This window comes from Barbatula barbatula, assembly GCF_947034865.1.
Source record: "Barbatula barbatula genome assembly, chromosome: 6".
Lineage (NCBI taxonomy): Eukaryota > Metazoa > Chordata > Actinopteri > Cypriniformes > Nemacheilidae > Barbatula > Barbatula barbatula.
This window is the reverse complement of record NC_136765.1, coordinates 25,044,146-25,067,306: the sequence shown is the minus strand read 5'-3', so window position 1 is coordinate 25,067,306 and position 23,161 is coordinate 25,044,146. Positions and strand designations below refer to the sequence as shown.

Sequence of the window (23,161 nt, the reverse complement as noted above, 5' to 3'; positions counted from 1 at the left end):
TATAACTAAATACCCATTACCACTGATCTGACACTGCTATAATCAGATATGTTTAACTGCATTGTGTTGCGCAGCCACGTGAGTTCAAGAGGTCATGCGCTTCCTTTAGTTTACAGCGCCATCTGATGGGGGAACATGAAAAAACAATCAAACATTTTGGCCAGTTCACAAAGATTTGACAAAAAGTTGATTTATAAAAAAAGTTTTATGGTATATATTTTATTTTTTATTTGATAATATTGTGTTACCGCCTATCCTCTCTGGATTTCCAAATACATATCCTATCTCTGCAAGTTTTGACATTAGATAACTAGATAACATTGATGGATATGAGGATAAATCTTATGAGTCGTTCTGGTTAAAGTTGTGGAATGTTATCTGACGAATGGGAACCTAAATACAACATTAAATCCTCATGGAATAATGCCTAAAACACACTACACAAGCATAGAGGACTTTTGCAATTGTTTTATGTTACGATTTATAAGTACACAATATATAAGAACACAAAATATAAGCAATTAAAAGGGATCTTAACTCATCTTGACGTCAGATGTGTCTGTCTTTTCTTATGCAATGCAGTCGTGTAAAGTGTTTTGTGTTGATGTTTAAATGACTGAACTAAACAACATCAACACAATGTTGTTCAGTCATTTAAAGTGTTTTGTGTTGATGTTTAAATGACTGAACTAAACAACATCAACACAATGTTGTTCAGTCATTTAAAGTGTTTTGTGTTGATGTTGCGTTCCAGGCTGAGGCGGCTCTGACGTCACCGGAGGACCGGCCTGACAGACTCTCACACACAGGCGGATTAACGCGAATTAAAGTCGCTCTCCACCGGGACCAACGGCCCATAAACCGGGATAAGTGATTTCTGACCCGGGATTCCCTCAGGCAGCCGTTTAAAACCGTGTCTGCGTTTCTTAAAGCTCGCGTGGATGTTCGGGAATAAACTCTGCTCTCGTTTCCGGTTGAGCTGGAGCCGTCCGGGACGCTTTTCACCTTTAAGGTGTGTTTACCTGCCCGTGTTTCTGTCACAGCTTCAGGACGCGCGGATGTCGCGATTATAAACAACACGGTTGCGTTGATTCGGCGACATTGTGTGAGTCGTGTCGTTTACGTGATCGATGGTTTTGCTCCGTTTTGGAGTTACGCGACGGGACGCTGTGATGTGACAGCTCGCGCGCGCGCGCTTTAAAGTTTGTCTAATGTGTGTTTTGTGTGTCATTTAAAGTGTTTTGTGTGTTATTTAAAGTGTTTTGTGTGTTATTTAAAGTGTTTTGTGTGTTATTTAAAGTGTTTTGTGTGTTATTTAAAGGATGTTTTTCTGTTTCAAAGCGTTCCGCTGCGGTGTTGTTTGCGTTGTCGTGTTGCAATTGTGTGTCGGGAGGCGTCGAAGTTTGATTCTCCGTCCGTATGAATGAGCAGGAACATCAGGACGTGTTACGTGAAGTTTCGTTTATAATTATAATGGTGATATTTAAGAGATTTGTTTAAGAAGTGTGTTGTGTTTGTGAGATGATGTGAAGGAGTTTGATTTAACCTGTAGCGTGTGAAGTCGGAAAGTTCCTCACAGGTGAGTTCTTGAACATTTCAAGGCCCTGGACTTGTGACGTTTAAGGTTAAAGTTGAGTTTTTAGTTTGGTTTGTTGATTTGGGGACAGAACTAATGTCATGTCTGGTTAATACATTTACATTGACACTGTCTTCCGATGATACAAAGTGGCTTATTTGTATTCATTATTACATGAATGTCTTATTTATTATAGACTAAAGGAAACGTGAGTTTTAGATTTTTATTTGATGTTCTTGTTTGCTTCAGTGGATTTTGTTCACTGATTTACTTTGTGCACTTTTTCAAGGTCACCAAACAATGATATGTCTTCTTCTCTATTGTCGTCTGTGACGTTTGGACCCGATTGTAATTTGTTGCATTTATGGACTTTAATGTGAAAAGTACAAATATTTCTCATTTAAAAAAAGTCCCGAACTCTAAACGTTGTCTGTAAAAGTGATATATTGTGGTTTGTTATGCACTTTGTTCTATATAAATGGTCAGTTCCTGATCGTGTTCCTCTCATATCTCGTGCAGCTTGCTGATGGAGTGTTGACGGTGTAAAGATGAGCGTGACATCATGGTTCCTCGTGAGCAGCTCTGGCACACGTCACCGTTTGCCACGGGAGATGATCTTTGTTGGCCGAGAAGACTGTGAACTGATGCTACAGGTGAACCCTACATACACACAAACATGTTTTGAAACAAATACTGGCCCAAAACAACAAATTGGCTGATGTTTGTTTGTTTCTACAGTTCTTTCGTGTCTACCATGTCAGCAGTTTGAAGTCTTGGTCCGCTTCAGTGACCTCACAGCTAATGTTTTCATATTGATCTCATATTTAGGTCTGACCTCTAACGCAGATAACTTCCCGCTATACAGGTCATTACAGATAAATAATATCTTTAACTCTTGCCATTTCAAAAGATAAAGACAACAAAGTTCTGTCCTTGTTTATTTCCGTCTGTTTTTAAACACCGTGTTTCCAGAATGTGACACGAGTCAGGAAAACGCAGATTTCCCTCTGTTGGATTGTCTCCGTGTCCCTCCCTTTGCATTTTTCTGTCTCTTGTTTGGCTGACACAACAATGCTGCTTTTTCAAACAGTTTATACGTTTCTCTTCATCTGTGGTTAGTATAGAACGGCCCAGTCACCACAACAGTCAAAAGCCCCGTCCTGTGTGTTCATGCACGCTGACGGCGTCCAAACCTCAAACTCTTGCTCCTGCCACATAATCGCTCATAAACTGAGATTCACGAGAGTATTTCTGTCACTTATTCTGCCAGCCACAGACTCTGGCTCACGTTCAGTAGCTTTATTTAAAAACACTTTTAAAGCGAGACATTTGACAGGTTTAAAATGACAGAAGAATAGGTATTGTGTTTAACATGAATGCAATATTGTGACAGTGTGTGGTTTCGGATGTTAGTGGATCATCTTCTTTGTTAATGTGTGCTTACTTTGCTGGAATACCTGTGTGAAACTTTTGAGCGAGTCACTTAATATTAAAGATCGGGCGATGTCATGCATTCTGACTTCTTTACACTGTTAAACGTGCTGGCTCCTTGTGCTTGAATATGGTCAACTTGTTAAAAAACTAGTTTGACTTATGACCCCCAGCACAAGTGTTTTTATAATTCTGGATCCCTGTGTCATCAAATATTTATTGGCCATTCTCCCGGAAAAGCTAGGCGAGGCGAAAGAAAGAGCCCGCAAACCGACGAGCGAGACCCCCTCACAATCAAGCAGTGGTGTGCGGTGGACTTAAAAAATGAGGAGGCAGATTTCTACCCATGTCATTTTTGTTCATCTCTGCACTATTAACAAGTGCGTTTGTCAGAAAACCAGTGTCATTTCAGTGTTTATGTGTGAAAAATTCCTTTTAATTACTACAAGTTCATTACAGTATGTACTTTTTTAGTTTTTTATTTTCCCTGTTTTGGGAAAAGGTACATCAACACCACCTTCATCTTTTTCTGGAAGATTTGGGATTTCCTATATAAGAATAACATCATTACCAATACCATCAATTTAATTATTAGCAGTCCCAGAAATACTCAAAGCATTTAAGAGATCAAATCAAATAGATGTGACTTACTTTAGCCGTGCTGCTATCCTGAGCAAGCCTGATCACAAGCAAAAGTTTTTGAACAAATCTGAACCACGTTATATTCTGTCAACAATCGATAACTCCTCAGCCACCGCTATCTCCGACACGAATCCTAAACTCTGATTAATACAACTAATAAAACTATTTAATTAACGTTCAATCTAATTTAGCGCCCGCAGTTTAAAATGTCTGACGAAGACGAGCAGGAAGGCGGGATCTCGCTGATGAGTTAATCCAATCATAGCCCATTGGAGGCATTGCCTCCTCTCACGTGACTTTTCTCCATTCTTTTCAATTACCCCCACTCAAACTCACGGCACGCTTTAGCGGGTATATGTAAAGTCAATGAGCTTAGAGGAGGCAAGAGAAACGCTGCCTCCCTTTGGAATTCTTTCGAGTGGGGTTGCTGTTTCACATGCTGATTTATCTCATATTTAGCTAAATACGTTATATCCGCTGTCCTATTTTATTTCTGAACTGTTAATAATATTCTCCTTCGATTATTTTCGAGGGGGAGGGGAGGCACTGTCTCCCTTGCCTCCTCGGAGGAAATGCCCCTGCAATCAAGATGATCTGCACTGCGCTGCAGCTCGTTCCTCTTGCGATAGTGAAGTTTAGATGTGTCTGTTCATTGCATTTTAGTGATGGATGTTATATAAACGTGGGCTATAACGCTGGATTTGCAGATGGTTAGAAAAGGGATAGATGGCGCGGTCCCAGTGCTCAAAGTCATACGTCTGTGTTTTGTAGGCAATCGGTGTGTACGTGCATAATGTACAAAACACAAAGGGATTAATAGGATGATGTGTGGTGTGCTCGTGCTGTAGTTCCCTCCCTCTCTCCCCACTAGTCCCACCTCTATCAGCTTGTGTTTTTCCGGAAATAATCGTACTGCTGTATCTCTCTTTAGAAATGTGATCAAACTAAATACTCTTTGAAGGATCGATGTATGCAATAGTACTGTATAGGCACTCAAGAATATGAGATTGGCAGAAACTGCCTGCGATACGCGATCTTTAAACAGTTAGTCTGGAGTTACCTTTCAAAAGTTTAGTGTCATTCACTCTTGAAGAGTTTTCATCCATATAGTGTATTTTAATGTGCATGTAAATTAATGTCATTAAAAGAGGAAAATAATTAGAAAGACAACCGGAGGCACAATGCAGCCTCAGTGTGTGTGGTGACCTCAGCTCAGAAGAATTACTCATGGTCACTAATGAGGCTGGAAATGAATGTGGTCAGTTCTCTATGAAGCGTGAGCAATGTCGACTGTAATGTACTGTGTAATTGGACCTTCCTGTGGCCAAATATAAATGTTTATCTAAGTTTACTGATAAGTCTCTAAGGAGAAGACGCTTTTGTGGAAACATCTGAAGCGTTTTCGAGCCGCCCCTCACGCTGATAGCGTTGTGTAGCCACACTGTTTGGCCCTCTGGATAAAAACCAGCAGACGGATCAATGTTCTTACAAATATCTGTGCAGACGTTTTAGATTAAAGGGATACTGTCAACATTTACTCACCTTCGAGTTGATTCAAATCTGTATAAATGTCTTTGTTCCGATGAAAACAGAGAAAGATATTTGGAATAATGCTTAGATTTTGCCCGCCATTTACTCCCATAGTAGGAAAAAATACTTCATCTTTTTTATTTTTGCTCTGTTGAACACAAAAGAGTTCATGTTCTTTGTACCTTCACAGTCTCGAAGTGTGGACAAACAGCATGCTGTCATAAACTATGAGGCGTCCATGGATGAACATCTGGTCAAAGACTTGGGCAGTCTCAACGGGGTGAGTGTACCATAGCTTTCTATTGCAAGTGTACGTCTAATTGTTTTCTATTTGTAATTGAGGATCTTAGTGAAGCTCATGTTCTAACAAAACTAAAACATTTCATTTGTGTCCACAGACCTTCGTGAATGACCTTCGAATCCCTGATCAAACATACATCAGCCTGAAGCTCTCTGATGTCATTCGCTTTGGATATGATATCCTTCCTCAAACCAAAATGAACAGAACGTATCTGCGGTGTAAATCCCTTGTGCTCTGTGTCAGGGTTTTTAATCACATTCGTATTCCCAGCACCCTTGAACCCTCCCTGAAAAAACAATATCCATGCAGAAATGATAATGTGATATTGACCAGAAAAGCAGCTTTCTTGTTTATAAGACAGATTTGTTAAGAGCTCATCTGTTGTGCGGGACAGTGTTGTATCAGCTCATTAGAAATGACGGTACAAGCAATTTAAAAAAGTCGTTGATCTTGAAGTTTTGTCCTGCTGTTGTATCGTTCATCTGCTACATTATTGTTCTTGACTTTGTGCACATTCACATATATACATTCTGGAGAGAAGCCAACACAAAGTGCCCGAGGAAGCCCTCAAGGTAAATTATGACACGGCGTCTATACTGGATGCGATTGGAGCGACGCAAAACAACAACAGCTTGTTCTTAATGGGTTTGTCGTGTCGCGTTGCCCCACATCCAGTGTGGACAAAATGTAAAATTATAATAGGTTATAATACGTTCTATTGTCTTTTATCATGCCGCGTCTCTCAGCTCAACTGTAATTTCAGTTTTCTTGATTTCAGCATGAAAAGTACACAAGTCAGCTACAGCTGAGTCACGAGACGCTGGAACCCAAGAAACGCACCCATATAGATGAAAGACATGTTAAAACGGACAAAACTGAACGGAAAAACATCCCAGGTAACATCCAAACCATGTTTGTATCAATACACAATCCTTATAAATAATTCACCAGCATTGCTATTATATTACAAAAAAATCTCCTTTATGAGAATGTGGTAAGAACTGACAGTCCTTTTTCAATCCCTTCATCTGCCTGTTATCAGATTACAGGAATAAAATACAACTACTGTATTAGGGCTGTGTACTGGCAAGGGCATATCATGATAGATGGGTCACAATACAATAAATTGCGATACGATACATATTGAAATGGACCAAGCTTTGGACCAAGTGGGGTATTTTTTTGCACAGCCCTTCTCTGTATCACATCTACTGTACAACCCTTGTGTGTTTCTCATATTTGAGAAAACAAAGACCTGCTGGTTGTCATGACAAGACCAAAGCATCTCTGAAGAAGATAATACAACCTAAACTATCTTGACTACAGTGCTAATGCTGCGCTCTCGTTTCCTTCAGGAAATGCAAATGTAGTTTGAATATTGCTAATGTTAGCAATGACCTCACCGGCCATTTGTTAACGTGATGGTGAAAAGATCCGTCAGTGTTAAGTTGTACTTTGTTTCAGGAAATCGGGATGCAGACAATTGATCTGTTTAATATCGCTGCAGGTGACTGCGGTGTCTAAACCTGCGGCATGATGTGATTACTGCATGGGTTAAATCCAAACTACTGTCAAACTCGCCTACCCGGAGCGCATTGGATGCAGTGCTTGCACACAGACGTATTCATGTGGACAAGAATGCTAAAATAAAACCATATGAACTGTTTTTAATTACTTCGTGGAGTTAAATGCGAGTTATTATTGCTCATACTTGGCTACGTCTTTTTTCAAAGGGTGTTCTTAGGAAATTCTTAATTCAAAAACCTGCAGTCACCAAGACTAAAGGAGTGTCCTAATGTGAAGTTTTGCTCACTGAGTAAGGACACTCAGAGACGTGTTTGGTTAGTGCTCGTGCACAGGAATAGTGTTGCTCATGGAAAAAACGAGACGTTCCATCGCTGCTTGAACTGGAAGATCTGAATCATTCAATCATAACAGAGTTCTGGCTGTGTCCACTGGGTTTGGAGTGAACTTTCTATTAAAGGAAAGCTATTGAGATAAATGCACCTTAATACTAAACCACAAGCGTGTTGTAACTCCTTGGTCACAATACTTCATTTTTAAATCCTCATCCATAAATTGATGATGTAAGTCCCTTAACGGGAGAGAAGTTTATTTACAGTATATTCTTTTTAAATCTTACATTAAGTGTTTTATATTCACTGATGAAACTCATTGTTTCGTCACTATCTTTGTCTTCCTGTTTTTTGTTGCCTGGTCCTGCCCAGCTGACTCATGGGATTAAATCACGTTTAATCACATTCACGATTTTAGATGAATGTTTCCTTGTTTAGTTTATATATTTTGTACTATTAAACATTTCATTACGTCTCTGATGAACAGCAAGTAAACAATCTCACAAGTTCCAAAAGTATGTTTTCTTTACCTTGTTGTCTAGAAATTGTATTTATTTGTGTTTAAAGGCGCTCAGGTTTGTTTTGACCTTCCTGTCCGGTTTGGGTGTTGGCTGTGAGATGTCAGTGTGTTCTCATACAGAGATTGCATATTGTCGCCACCCATACTCACTTGCGTCCTTTAAAAGTGGGTCAACCTCAGTGTCATGGATTAACATGTTAGAAATAAGTTTGATAAGTGACACTGATAAAGTTTGGTTGTTTTAAAGAGCTATTTGGCCTCTAGTGAAACTTGTGTTGTGTTCTTGTTGGTTGTGTCTGGTTATAACTGTTTGTTGATATAACACACGGTCACCATCACAACAGCGTCCGTGCTTCGGTATGTCTGTTATCACTGACAGGCAGCATTAACACACAGCTGACAGTTTAGATCAGTTTAGATGCGTTGAATGCACACGTCTCGCTGGCTAGAGTCCAGACTGTTTTCTTCCCTATGGGCTGCAGGCCAGACACACAGAGAGATAGAACGTTTCAATTTACAGTAAGATGTAAAACTTGCTAACCGTGCAGTTATGAAGAAGGTATTAAATAGAAGTTATCGTTCAAGCATGTATTTAAAATAAAAACGTGCATTTAAAAATGTGCTAGTTGTATTTGTGTTTAAGAATAATTATGAATTGGTACTTTTACTACTATCTAAGGTAGATGAATGGTCATGTGTTACTGATGTCATTGCAGTAGGCGGAGTTGGCTCTGTTTGAACCGTTCTGAGTAGTTACATCACATCCTTGTTTGGTACGTGCAAACCAGGGTTGCCAGATCCGTGTAAACTTATACCAGCCCAATGATCCCGACCGCTATTTTAGTTGACTAAAATTAAAACTTTGAAAACGTTTCTGTTAATTGAAATTACATTGAATATTGACTTAAAAATTATTGGAAAAACCTAAATGAAGGAAAAATTTAAATGTTGAATTAATGAATTGTTGAAATAATAAACTAAAATTTAAATAAAAATTTGTTAATCTTATATAGCTACATAAAAAAACATACAATTACAATAGTATTGATCGAAGTTTCTAAATGTAAATAAAATTAAAAGAAAAAGAAAACAATTTAAGCTAATTAAAAATATTTATAAAACTAAAATCAAAACTATTATAACACTCTGACCCCAACGCAAAAACTCGAAATATGTTAGCCTTTACCTAAAATACATATTTTACAGTCATACATTTAAAATACATTTATGTGCAGTTATATTGCATTACGCTTAAATCACTGCATACACTGTAAAAGCACTTGCAGGTGTCTTCAATTATTTTTAAGTTAAATAAAATCAGCTTGGAGAAAATTTAACTTAATTATAAAATTAATGAAGCTGTTTAACTTAAGTTTTTAAGTAGTTTTTTTTGTTGCAATCATTAACACACTTTGTTTTACCGTCAGATTGACGGATTATGAAAAAAATATATCCAACTTTAAACCACGGAATTAGAACAAGCTTCAACAACAATTAAAAATAACCAAATTCCACAGTAAAAGTGTAGATCTGGCAGCCCTAACGAAGACGTCACTGGGTTAACCTTTCATAATAAATGCTTTTCATACAGTTTAACTTGTGTAGAACCCAAAATAACAAATTACAAATCTCTCTCTGTTCTCACATCACAGATCAGTCCATCTCCAGACCCACTCCTCTATACGGTCAGCCGTCCTGGTGGGGCGATGATGATGAAGATATTAAAGGTCAGCGACCGGACCCAAACGGTCATGAGCATCACTCAGGTCTGAAACCTCAACCCCCAACTCTAACTGTCTCCTGCTCTCATGTCTCATTAAACCCCAAACTACAAAAAAGAGAGACTTTGTGTCATAGTTTTTTATTGCTGTCTGAGCACCAAAGAGGTCATCAAGTATTTGATACAAGTCATACATGGATTCCTGTGAATTCCCTTTCAAAAAACAAAGTCTTTTCAGATGATGATGTGTAGCAATCGAGCTCTCATGTTGCGAGAACAGAAAGTCCTGGTGTGATTTTCAGCTGGTGGAATTCAGTCCTTAACTCCACGTTGGCATGAGCTTTAAACATGTCTCAGTGGCCTGCCTTGTGATAGATTAACAACCGGCTTAACCAAAAGCCTCATGTGAAGGTCATTGTGTTTTCTCTCCAGTCTCAAAGTTTTAAGAGAGATTAAGATTGACCGTAGCAACGTTTCATTTCGCCCATTTCAGTTATTTCAGGTTTTTGATGCTTTAGTTACATTTGATGGCTTGCTCTTACATTTAACATAGATTGAGATTAACAATACTACATACATCTGTATGTACTTTTATTTTTAAATTAGCTCGGCTCGACTAATGTCCTGTGCATTGTACACCTAACTGCTGATTGTCTACAAGGTTGTTCTGGTTCTCGGCCCGACATTAGCTAAACAAGCGTAATTCGCACACCCCACCTTGAAGTATGTTGAAACAGAACAATGTTGATCAAACAGGATCAGGTTATTTTACTTTTAGGATGCAGAACAAACTCAATTTCACAAAATTAGCTGTGAAGAGATGCTGCCATCATATGAACCGCTGCCTTTAATGTGAAGGTGATGTTAAATTGGACAGCACACCCACATCCGTCATGTTTATTAAGCAATGAATGAATGATGTGTTGTAAAAGGAAAAGTGACATCTAGTGGATAGTAGTAGCAATAACAGTCACGTTAATGAAAGTTCAGCGCTTGTGGAAATACCAAAAAAAAAACCGATTCACAGCTTTTGAGAATCAATATTGAATCGACCTCATTGTAAAAAACAATAAATCTATTTTTCAATGTTTTTTTTGCCCAGCCCTAATCAACACTGGGTTGCCAGATGTCTTTATCCATCTTTGTCATACGTTTTTAATAAAAAGCATTACCTCCTATTATAGAAAACCAAAAAGAAGGCTCCGGATGTGATGTTCATACATTTCCAGAAGAACTTCAAGATGGACAAGGAAAGTCTATTTATTCTTACCGGAAGGAACCAAGCTACTTTGAGATCCCTACAAAGGAAAACCAGTCAAAGCCCAAAACTGGAGCTCTGGAAGTTCAGGAGATACCCACAAAAGACACAGACAATAAACCCCCTCCCACACCGCCAGTGGTGCAGGGTCATGCCTCCTTCACCATTGAGTTTGATGAGCAAACCCCTGGAAAGATGAAAATCAAAGACCACGTCTCAAAGCTCTCCCTCCGTCAGCGCAAGAATCTCGGCAAGGAGTCAATAGCCACGCTTCCTGAAGTGATGTCGGCGAAAAACAAAGTTGCCGATTGGTTGGTTCAGAGTGATACAAGCATGCTGGGTAATCAAGATGTTCAGTCTGTGTCAGAGGACCACTACAATAAGACTTTCAAAGGTAAAGGATCACAGTGAAACATTCTTGTAGTTAGAAAACAGTCTTTGCTTAAATCTTTTTACTTGTCATTTCTAGATGAGCTGGAAGAACCAGATGGAACAAATCTTTCAGGGGTTTCTCATAGGATGGTCCTGCCACATTCTGTCACCCCTCCGGAGGAATACAGTTACCCTGTTAACTACACTCCAGAGTCCAAAAGCCAAGAGAATCAAGATCCTAAGCAAGCTTTTGTGATCGAATTTTTGGACGATAGTCAACGGAAAAAACGTTCACAGTCATTCACCAATAACATATCGTCTCCTGACTTTCAATCTGCTCTTAAAAACAAGTTGGATAAACGAAAAGGTGCAAACACATCTACCGGTTATAATCCACCTACTCAACAGTTTACCATTCCTCTCAAAGGCTCTGATGGCTCTCAGAGGGCTGGATCCCTCCGACGAGAGAAGAGTGAAATCCGGATGAGCAATTCTGATTTTTCCTCCCACTCGACGGGAAAACCTTTCAGGAGCGTGGGCCGCAGATCCAAACTAGCACAGGACTTTGCAAGAGAGTTGCAGAGAATTTCAAAAACACCTTCTGCCTCTACGTGGAAGCACAACTCCAGTGAATCAAATCTAAACACCACATCCGAGATATCCCCGCCAACAGCGAATGGTCATTCCCCAGTGATGCATCGCAGGCTTCCTACCACATCTCATTCAAATTCTCATAACCTGAATCAGACGCTTTCCACATCGCTTTACCAACCGTCAACACCTCTGAACTCTATATCGGTACACATGGAGGATGACAGTATAGATGTCAAAGCTGCGGGTCTCAAACAGGAGGAGGAAGACAGTTTAAGTGATGCGGGAACCTACACCATTGAAGAAGAGGGACCTGACAAAGATGTTGTGGAGGCACGAAGCATGATCAATCAGGTACAAACCCATCAGTTCAGCTTGGTAAACTTCTGTTTCCCAATGCTTAGGTGGTTGGTAACTCTGTCAAATTTGGCTCAAATCAATTAAAAAGTGCTTTGACTGTTTCATCCTGTCGAGAATCATAAGTAGACTTCCAATAGGTTAAATAGATATAAAAACCCTCAGTATTGACAGATCCTTTATCATTAACAGGTGTTTGGTGTTGCCGACAGCAGTCAAATCTCAACATTTAAACCTATAGCTGGTCACACTGAGGGCAATGATAGTCTTCTCAATGAGAATAGCTCAAGCCCAAAGCTGGGCCAGACAGACCATTATGACACTGCCGAGAGTCCTGTACAGGTAACCTCTCACCTAAATAATCATACTCGCTTAGGGTGATCAGTCATTTAAACACTCACAATACTCTCTCTGGGATCTGTCTTGGGTTTGATTAATGTCTGTGTCTTTTGTCTTTTTCTGATTTTGAAAGCTGATCTGATTCTTATTCAAATGTTGATCTTTCTTTGTTGATTCCTAAGTGTTTTTTGTCAATTCAACGTTCAGTTGATTTATTTAATTGGTTTAATCTTCTGTACAGATACAGTCGATTACGTCATTGACACCTGGAGGCACTAGGTGGGTTTCACGCTGGGCTAGTTTGGCAGACAGCTATGCAGATTCTGGTCCTGCGTCAGGACTGTTTGATATCCCAACACAGGTTGATCTTGCCACCGGAGGTATGGATTACCAATTTTAATAATTTTGCTAATGTTCCCATTTTGAAATATTTGCTTGCATGTTTTTTTTAACTGATTGGTACAGTACTATAATGATTTTTTTCATGTCTGTTCGTCCACAAAGGTATGATTAACCGAAGCGCTGAGAACTCAGAAGTGGTCCAAGGTACCAGAGCCAGACGGGTTCTCCCTCTGGTTCCTTCAGACAAGATTGAGACTCCGCCGCCAACAATACTTGTCCAGTCTGACTCTTACATGACTGAGAGGACTTCACAAGCTCAAAAGCAAAGGTGGGATCCCCAAAAATTGAGTGTCCAAGATGATCTAGACCCGGACAGCCTGAGTGATGCCAGTAAGTCTGATGATGGTTCTGTGGTTGAGCAGTACAAACACAGTCCAGTCAGAACTGGAGGGAACCGCTCTTACAAGACCGTAGCAAATGAAGATGAGGCTACGAAAGACCAAGATTCATCTCCTAAATTCTCAACAGCTACTGTCACAAGACAAAATGCCAAGCTCAGCAAGAACAACCTTTCACCACCCACCATTGATGATCAAAGCAAGGTGCCAACTGATTTGACGGAAAATTCAATTTCACTTTTCAGACAGGAAAGTTATACCAAAGAAGGACCCAGTAATGACATTCAGTTATCCAGATTGCCTCATATATCTAGTCAACCTTCTAACATCGAAAGAGATACCTTAGATGCTTTTAAAGGTGCAACCGGTCAAGACACTCAGTCTTACCTCAGAGACACTGAAGACATTCTAGCTGTCCTGGAAGCCAAGATTCTGGAGCAGGGACAAGGAGTTAATGTCCACACCAATCCTGAGGATTCTCCATCTGGGGAATCAGATGTAGACACCTCCAGTACAGTCAGTGGAAGAAACACTTCCAATTCTGTGCCCAGGAAACCAGTGGTCCTCCGAGGACTCTTCAGAGAAAAATCAGCCCCAAAGACATCTGAAGACTCCTTGTCTAAAAAGAGCCAGTCCAGTGTGAACGACAACAACGATAAAGCAGACCCGAGCAAGCATTTTCAGCTTCGTCGAAACCTCACTTCTGTAGACTTCGGATTAGGTCTTCAAAGTTCCCCAACACCCCTCAGATCTGATGCCGTCTCGGATCAAGAATCAAGCTCTTTACCTTACAAAAAGAACAGTGTTCCCCTTCAGAGGGAGAACTCGAGCAAGTCCAAAGGCAAGGTAAACCAAGCCCTAGCTCGCTCTAACAGCCTCTCCGCTCCGAGACCCACACGAGCTTCGGTGCTTCGCCGTGCACGCTTGGGTGAAGCCTCCGACAATGAAGGTATGGAAACTGACCGCATGTCTCAGAACTCAGACAGCAACCCCTCTGCAAACAAAGTCACTCAAGAGACCAAAAAGCTTTCAAGACTGGACATCTTAGCATTACCCAGAAAAAGGACGGGCTCTTTTACTACACCCAGTGACACGGAGTCTTCCGCAGGTCGAACAGGCTTTTCAAATCAGAGTACAGAGTCGAGTAACACTGTACGGAAAGCTTCAGTTCCAGACCCCAAAGCCCTTCTGCGGAAGACTTCGGCGCCTCCGAACAGACAACCCATCGTTCGTGGACGCTCCAGTAGTGCCAAATACGCTAGCAGCACTGCCAGTGAGTAGGACATGGCCGACAATTATATTTTATTACATTGATAATATTCTGATCATTTGTCACTGTGAGCTAAATGCAATGCAACAATATTTTCATTGATGGTTTGACTTTGCACCCATTTGTCAAGCTTTCAAATCTTAATCCAGTTTACTTTTGGTGTCTCTTGTTGACCATTGACACAGTGTTGAGTGTCCTGTTTGTGTCACCTGACTGGGCCAATGACTGTATTTAACTAACAAAAAGCCATGTATTTGGCCAACTTAAACGTTACTAATATTTTGGCCACACTTTATTTTGATAGTTCACTTTGTTGTCCTCAGCTGTAAAGTAACTCACTTACGTCTAAAGTGGACTGTCGAAATAAAGCGTTACCTTTAGATTTTTGATAATCAGATCACCAAACTAAAAAGTTATTTCATGACATTTGGGGAGATAACAGTTTGAATACTTTTTCAGCTCATGAATGGGTTTTTCGGTGTCTTTCTCATTTCTCTCTTTCTCTCTGTCTTTCCTACTATTTGGTTTCTCACCCATCCTATGATGACACGGTGTTCCAATCTCCTCATTCCTGATCACCTGGGCCAAGGCTCCAGGAGACGTCAGAAGGGTTCAGACTACGCCTCCACTTCGGAGGATGAGTACGAGTCTAACCATAGTACCCCTAAATTCAAACGCTCCCATCATTCAGGGGCCCAGCAGAACCCTAAAACCCATCTGCCAGGTCCGGTGCGAGCGGTACCTAGGCAGAGAGACTCTGAGGGTGAGGGACACGAGAGCGACCCCTTCCATAACTGGACGTCTCACAGCGCTGAGATTGCCAGGTGAGAAATGACAACAAATGTTTCTTGACAGTCTTTATTTTTTTACTTGGGCTTTTAGCTTATTAAAAGAACTCTGTTTTATTTGTTAGGTTGAGTCAGGACCTAGCTAAAGATCTGGCTATTCTGGCTCGAGAGATTCACGATGTCGCTGGAGACACCGAATCTCAGAACGCTTCTGTGGAGACAATGGCACCTGCAATATCTGTCCATGAAGAGGTATCTCACCTTTCATACTCTTATCCAAGTTAAAGCGTAAGAAAATGTACTAACCCATAGCCAGTCAAGATATAGGTGTTATTATTTCTTCAGTAGATGTTTAGCTACTTTGACATCTTTTTAGGCAAATAAGTTGGTCTTGGCAAGGAACTGATCGTTATTTACAGCATTCTAACCAAAAATCATCAAGGACCACGGGTTTAGCTAATAATCTTCTTTACAGGTCTGAGGGTATACATTTATTTATTTAACACAGTATTTTATTGCTTTTTCTGCTGAAATTCTCATAACCGTAACAAGCCACGATTTGTCTGAGTGGGTTATATGTTGTAATTTAAATATTGTGAAAAACAACTATTGTGAGTTCAACTAGATACTTCTCACATTACGAAAAATGACCGAAAAAAGATTTACAGGATGTTCATATATAATGAAGATGAAGAAATAGTGAAGGAAAGAAGTGTCCAGGACTGATATTCTCATCCATCCACAAAGATATTTACATTAAATTAGATTTTATGTGAAGAAACACAAGATGTGTTAAGTACCTTTTAAATGGTAGTTAACAAATTACTTTATATTTTTCTGTTTAAAAACGTAATATTCTCTTGTCACGTCGTGAACACAACTTTTTCCCTTCTCATGACCGATAGTCTCCACTTTTAAATGAATTTAACATGTATAGTAAAATAGAATTTATTAATGTCTTATAATGTGTGATTGATAAAAACATAATCATGGCTTTGCTTGTTTTTCGATAAAACATGCTATGAAATTGACCGTTTTAAATAGTTAAGATAATGAGAATTGTTAAGGCCTTTATTTATTTAAAAATTTTTTATTAAGTAGTAAACATTTTTAAATTAATGCCTTTAAACATGTCATATCTTGTTTTAAATGAATATAAAGGGAATTATGTATAGCTTCCAGCCAATTGACTTCCACTTAAACGCAGATGAGCAAATGGCAGCTGAGTATCAGTTGCACTGGGACCGGAACTTGGACAACTTTAGGTTTCAGCGCCATAGAGAAGCATTGCAAAATCCCAAGCTCTCATCGTTTTGACTGTGTTTATGCTACAAAAATGGTCAAACAAGGTGCCCACTGATCCAAAGTTACACTGAGAGGATGGGGAAAGACATTTATTTCATTACATTTGCTAAACCTAAACATGACAAAGCAGCATGTGGGCGCAGTAACCTGGTTCAACCCCAGTCCCAAAGAAAACGGTTGTCATTACTCATTATTACAACGTACGTTAATTTCATCGTGTGCTTCAGCGAGGTATCACTGGCTAGAAACTGTCAAGTTAGCGAGTCCATGCTAACGTTCAAACCATTCTAACGTCATGTCGACCTTCGTTTATGTGTTTTTGACCTGCAATGAACGTGTCAGTGCCTCTTCATATTAAACTGGTTTAATGTAAATTAATTGAATCTTACCCTGCGGTACATGACATTTACGATCATGATGACCGAATTCTCCCAACTTACATTTTGATCTGTAAACTCTCGCTTCCTGTTATCTACCATGTTTATTGTCAAATCTCTTATATATATATCCCTCCTAGATATATTTAAGTCCCACTAGAGTGTGTAAAATGTGTGAAAAAAAATCTTGGGACAAGACTTTCACACTGACATCTCTCATTGTAAGACATAAGCGAACTCCCTGTGTTTGTCTGAGCATAAAGATCTTTGTTCTGTATATTATTCATGGTGTTCATCACTGAGCTGTTGTTTATTTGGTTTTCAGTTGCGCCATCAGATTCCTGAAACCAGTCTGAATGTCCCTAAAGAATCTTCAGGTTTTGCGTTGGGTGATGAGGCTGTTTGTAATCAAGATCTCAGACAGCCGAGTTCGAGACAAGATGAGGTTGGCATGCTGTATCTCATTCTTCAGTTGATATTTGATGTTCTACTGTATATTATTATATGATGTGAATGTCGGGGTTTAGTCCTGAGCATTTCAGGTGAGGGATGGGTCACGACTCTTCTCTAATGTCACACATTTCTAATTCTGTCAGGTTTCTTTGAGCGATGTCATGTTAAATCCAGTGTCGCAGGTTTCACTCGCTATTCGGGAGAACACAGAGGAACTTACAGACAAAATCAAGTAAGGCTTGTTTTTCCACATCATTCTACACGTTCTTCTGCATAGACATTTAAATGATTGAGTTATCTTTAGGTTTAGTTCTTGAGCCTCCTGTCCAGCGTGTTTTTCATGGCTATGTCTGTAGTTTCTGTATGTAAAGTAGGGCTGGGCAAAAAATTGAAATATAATCGTAATTGTCGATTTTGGCCTTCAACAATTACAAAAACAAATAATCGAGGTAAAACAATTATTGTGCCGCATTCCATTTAGCATGGATCCTCTCTTTTCTTGTGGTATAAATTCACAGTGCGCCACTTTCCTTTACAGTGTTTCAGCTGTGCTATTTCTTAATATTTTTCAGTTAAATTTACAGTTTAAAAGCCAAGTTTTAACAGTTTTCTATGTTGTTTTAAAGTTATAGAGTAATCGTGTTAAATAATCTGGATCTCAATATTAGGCAAAATAATGGGGATTATGATTTTTGTCACAATCGAGCAGCCCAAATGTACAGTAATGTGCAGGTGTCTCGCTGTGTATTTTTTGCAGGGCTTTGTTTCATAATAAGACAGATATTTTGGAAGAGATTGATGCGAGAGTCAATGCTGCTGATGATTCACCACCGTTTAAAACCCCAAACAAGGTCTGTCACAATCACACCACTAATACACACTTCTTCTTTTCATATGCATTAAAGACTATTCAATTATCAACATTTGGTCATCTGTGAAGTAGATGTTAATGTGAACTTCCAACATTGGTGAAGAACTTGGTGAATGACATTGACTTTTTATTGACTATACAGTATGTTAATGTTTTGATACGGATGGTGAAAATTATATTTATAAAGTGTTTACAGGTTTGGAAGTTGAATCCGTTTCTCTGAAATGAGGTGTTTTATCAATGAATATCAAATATCTGTTTGAAAGGAAAAGGACCGGAGTTTGTCATAAAGTACTGGAGAAACAAGTATGTTTTTTTTTTAAATCCATATTCTCACTCTTTTAGGAAGTTGCATCAATTCTGAAAGAGCTCCGACGAGTTCAGAGACAGCTGGAAGGTCAGTGGATTGTTGTAAACCTTTAGCTCTTATGATGCCATAACTTGCCGTTTTCTTCCTTTTGACCAGAACTCATCTCATATTTATTGTTCACTCGTACTATAGTCTGTAGTCTCTTTAATGATGAATTATGTTTTCATCCTTAAATGCCCAGTTTCCTTTTTCTGAATTTTGTGACTTTGTAAACTCCCTCCTGCTTCTCTTCAGTCATCAACACCATCATGGATCCACGAGAGAACCCAGATCTCAATAAGAGGTTCCCTACAGCAGTCTCTTCTCCAGCTGTTGTCCGAAGCTCCAGATCCTCATTGAGAGACTTGAGAACCTCTCAGCGGGGCGGTGGACCCACACAGAGCGCTCGACGCACGTTTAGAAGCTCAGACAGAAACGGTTCCATGGCATAACAGCTGCTGAAATCATCACTAGTCACTTTGTTGTTGATTTAAAGCTTTTGGCACATAAATGTAAATCTGCATTGACACTTTTATCAAATATAACTTGACTCAACTGATCGTTGGTTGTGCCACAAGTCTGCATTATCTTTTGGGAAAAAATTACAGGAACTGTTTGCACATTTGTTTTTTTGCTTGAAACAAAAAAAGCGGTCTTGATCATACAGGCCTCAACCCATGTGACATCACACGTCGTGATGAAATCTCGTACAGGCATTTCATCACATGTCATGACTGTAAATACACTGTTATTGATTTTCTTTGTTTTTTGTATTGTTGATATGAATAAATGGCTAATATACATGATTATTTAAATCTCTGTCTTGTGATGGAGGAGTATTTGTATATGTTCAGAATCATTAAAGAATTATTCAAACTAAAAATGTTCTCTAATGTTTTCAATACAAAGCTGTAAATTATGACTTTTTTGTCACGATTGTGTTTACAGTATTTCCAAAGCATTATACTGAAAACAAGTAATGATGACAATAAATATACAATATCATAACAGCAAACAATAACGTGATGCTAAATATAAATGTATACATGTTAAGGCCCATGAATTCACAATTCAGAGACGGTAAACCACTTCTTATTTGGAGAAATTAAAATTAAATGTTTGCATAAAAAAATTACGTGTTTGTAAGGCCCTCTATGCATTGATACATAACGTATATAATAAAATATATATATACCCAAATAAATAAAAACTAAATAAAACAACCTGCAGTAGTAATATGACCATTCAGTCTGACACGTGAACAAAACTGATCTGAAAACACTAAGAGTTGTCTGGATTGTAATGAGGTCAAAAAATAAATGAAAAGGTCTAAAAATGTGAAGTGTCTGTCCTGGATACTGTTGTTATTCTCATCATGACCAGTCTGGATGTTCTCTGGGAAATGTGTTTTATTTCCTCATGCTTACAACAGCACAGTAAATTGTCAACGAACAGTGTAAATATAAGTGATATACACAATAACATTTGTGTATGTTCACATTCAGTCAAATGAAAGCATGTTTACAGTTTCTGTTTCTCAAATAGTCTCACTGAGAAACTAAACATGCAACATACAGTAAACTCACAGAAATGTGTCGTCTAATTGTAAAATCCTGAATGGATCAAACAGGCCATAATACCAAAGCAAACGTGTATGAATGATAAGTGTTGTAATGTGTTATGTGACGAGCTGAAGTTTGTACCTGCTGTAATGTAATGCAACACGCGCCACTGCCGCCTGCTGGACACTCAGAGAATCACATCAATTATTCACTTCTATATCCCACAAAAATAAACAAAGCAAATACAAAATTATGTAAGGAGATCGTTTAACATGGAGTTTGTAGTTGTGTGTAAAATTAAGTACAATTACGTTAAGTGAAGATCAAACGCTGTTAATGTGTTAATCTTTAACCGCTAGATGGCAGCAAAGACCGCACGAGAGAATGTAAAAACAAGCGCAAAATAAACCATCAATTTAACAACACAATCCTAAATAAACAATAGACCCGCAATAAACCACACGTGCTAGTGGCTGTGCGATTAAAAAATATTTTCTTTTATTTGATGTAAAAAACAAAGCATGTGTTCTCGCGATACGTTGATGTCATTTGCCGATTGGTCCACATGAAGGCCAACACATGTTATTCATGGCAAGGTTTTATTTTCTCATAATACAGAAATGTATTCTTACACTTTTTAAGCTGTAAAAAACATCAGGTCTCAACCCAAGATTTTGTAAGTTTAAGTGAGCACGAATGCAAGTTATGACAACAAGACTGTAAACTGAAGCTCACTACAAATTGTTGAGTTGAGGCCGTAATTGTGCACAGTGTATATGATGCATCATTTAATAATAATACTCATATGTGAAAAAAGAGATCAGATTTATGAACCCAATGCATTCATATGCTCGTATAACCCTGTCCATAGTTACTCAGTTTGATCTTCTCAGGTATGATGATGTTGATCGTGTGGTCCTCACCGTCGCTGGCTCTCAGGAGAACATCCCTCCGTCGACGCACCAGCTGACTGTACTTCACATTAGCCATCCACGTCTCACATCGGTTAAAAAAAATGATGCCCGTTGTGACAAGTACTACCAGACAGGTAAGCAGACCCAGAATGGTCAAACAGACGACTTGACTCTGTGTGGCCAGAGAACCGGACGCCCCGACCGTCTCCTTCATGGTGATTTTAAGAAGCTCACGATCGGCTGGTCGATGTGATTTGTGGAAAGTGTGACCGGGGACTGCAGCTTTAAATTTGACTTTGACCTTGAGCTTGTTGATATGAAGTTCACACGATGAGCCGGTGAATCCAGGAGGACAGACGCATCGGATCAGGCTGTCTGTATGATTGAAGCAGGTCCCTCCGTTGATGCACTGAACGCTGGAACACAGCCTGGAGCTGCAAACGGGACCCGAGAAGGCCGGCGGACAGATGCAGGTGAACGTCAGGTTACCACGGGTGCAAATGCCATCATTCTCACATGGGTTGGGATCACAGACGTTAATCTCACAGAAACGTCCCGTGAATCCAGACGGACAGATGCAAGAACTCTTGTCAGATCCACTGCTGTCTCCACAGGTTCCTCCGTTCTGGCATGAAGAGCTACGGATGTAAAAGAGTCATTTTTATATCTTTTTATTTTTTTACACATCTGCTGATGTATCTTGTTCTCTGGCTTAATACAGCACAAATAACACATTTCATATTTTGATGCTATAATATGTATGTGTATTGATAAAATAACAGTTTATCACTTTAATGGTCGACATTAAACTTCAACATGTGTGTGTGGCCTATTGGTTAAAGAGTTGGACTCGTAACGTAAAGGTTGCAGGCTCGAGTCTCAGTACTGTACTGTAGGAAGTGTAGCACAGATAGCACAGGTACATCTCGAAGATGTCTGCAAAATAACTGGAGATCTGGAAAACATCTGCTGTTGTATATCCATTTATAATCATACACATTTTACGGACATCTTATAGAGGTCTGTGTGACATCTGACAGCAGACGTCTCAGAGATGTAGGGCAAACAACATTTATAGATATCAAATAGATGTACGTGTGCTATCAGGGTAGATGGGAGAGTGAATGACCATCTAACCCCCCAACTCCGCTCCAGCTGTAGTGTACACTTGGATAAGTTTAGTGTTTAAACAGCTGTTTTATTCAGCTGTTGAACTGAGTGTGTGTTCGTGTTACCCATCAGGTAAACAGGGTGTGTTCTTCAGCTGGCAGTGTTTGCCTGTGAATCCAGCAGCACAGATGCAAATAAAATCATCTCCCACATTCAGACAGCTGGAGTTTCCAAAGCAGGGTTTTGATGAACACAAACGAATGTCTGAAAAGATTATTTAATATTAGCTGAAGACATTTAAAGGAAATTATCTGGTTATTAAATATGAAGATCTGATATTTCTGAGCCGACCACAGCGCGCTCCCGTCCAGCCGCGTTCACAGACGCACTGACCCGGTTCCGCCAACGGGACGCACCGATCACACGCGACGCCTCTCCAACCGGCTCCGCACCTGCAGTTATTACCACGTTTACAATCTCACTTATTCGATTTATTACACGATGAACCAGCACAGAATTACACACACACACACACACACACACACACACACACACACACACACACACACACACACACACACACACACACACACACACACACCTGTGGCAGTTCATGTACAACAGATCATATGCGCGCACACACCTGCATTCTCCAGGGCGCTCACAGAAGCCGTGAACACATCCAGAGCGACACTCTGGAGGGGAACACACATCTTTATCATTAATAAACAACAACAACAACACACAACACTGTATATATGAAGAAGTGAATCACTGATATGTTGACAGGTGATGTTTTATCGCAGTGTTACCTTGAGTGGAAACAGCTGAGGTGCAGAAGAGCAGCGCGCACGTGAATCCCAGCACAAGAAAAACATTCATCCTGTTCAAACCTTCATCATCAACATCATCAAAGAAATCCAGATGAG

The 23,161-nt window shown here is 39.5% G+C and overlaps 2 protein-coding genes across 7 annotated transcripts; one reads left to right on the top strand and one right to left on the bottom strand.

The window, feature by feature from the left end:
• Positions 1 to 752: 752 nt before the first annotated feature.
• cep170ba (centrosomal protein 170Ba) lies at positions 753 to 19,524 on the top strand. 6 transcript variants are annotated; one of them, XM_079458418.1, is made up of 19 exons: positions 753 to 1,012; positions 2,096 to 2,229; positions 5,370 to 5,459; positions 5,578 to 5,656; positions 5,994 to 6,052; positions 6,259 to 6,376; positions 9,509 to 9,622; positions 10,761 to 11,228; positions 11,304 to 12,151; positions 12,347 to 12,496; positions 12,735 to 12,873; positions 12,998 to 14,506; positions 15,195 to 15,327; positions 15,417 to 15,543; positions 17,299 to 17,418; positions 17,570 to 17,658; positions 18,184 to 18,277; positions 18,643 to 18,694; positions 18,902 to 19,524. In XM_079458418.1, the coding sequence occupies exons 2-19, from the start codon at positions 2,125 to 2,127 to the stop codon at positions 19,096 to 19,098; spliced, it is 4,491 nt and encodes a 1,496-aa protein (XP_079314544.1). In that variant the 5' UTR covers positions 753 to 1,012; positions 2,096 to 2,124; the 3' UTR covers positions 19,099 to 19,524. The 6 variants fall into 6 exon arrangements, with proteins under 6 accessions (XP_079314544.1, XP_079314546.1, XP_079314543.1 ...); XM_079458417.1 differs by having other exon boundaries at positions 775 to 1,012; positions 5,578 to 5,658; positions 5,996 to 6,052; positions 15,093 to 15,327; XM_079458419.1 differs by having other exon boundaries at positions 982 to 1,105.
• Positions 19,525 to 20,040: 516 nt separating this feature from the next.
• dlk1 (delta like non-canonical Notch ligand 1) lies at positions 20,041 to 23,114 on the bottom strand (the record flags this gene model as incomplete). Its single annotated transcript, XM_079459377.1, has 5 exons — positions 20,041 to 21,760; positions 22,358 to 22,496; positions 22,584 to 22,684; positions 22,876 to 22,927; positions 23,045 to 23,114. 5 exons carry the CDS (start codon positions 23,112 to 23,114, stop codon positions 21,052 to 21,054), a joined length of 1,071 nt encoding a protein of 356 aa, XP_079315503.1. The 3' UTR covers positions 20,041 to 21,051.
• Between the last annotated feature and the right edge of the window lie 47 nt (positions 23,115 to 23,161).

Excerpts from the sequence above, each read along its gene's own strand:
- cep170ba (XM_079458417.1), top strand. The coding sequence starts at position 2,125 with ATGAGCGTGACATCATGGTTCCTCGTGAGCAGCTCTGGCACACGTCAC. Across the intron at positions 5,460-5,577 it reads ACTTGGGCAGTCTCAACGGG|ACCTTCGTGAATGACCTTCG; the intron begins GTGAGTGTACCA and ends TTGTGTCCACAG. Across the intron at positions 18,278-18,642 it reads CGTTTAAAACCCCAAACAAG|GAAGTTGCATCAATTCTGAA; the intron begins GTCTGTCACAAT and ends TCACTCTTTTAG.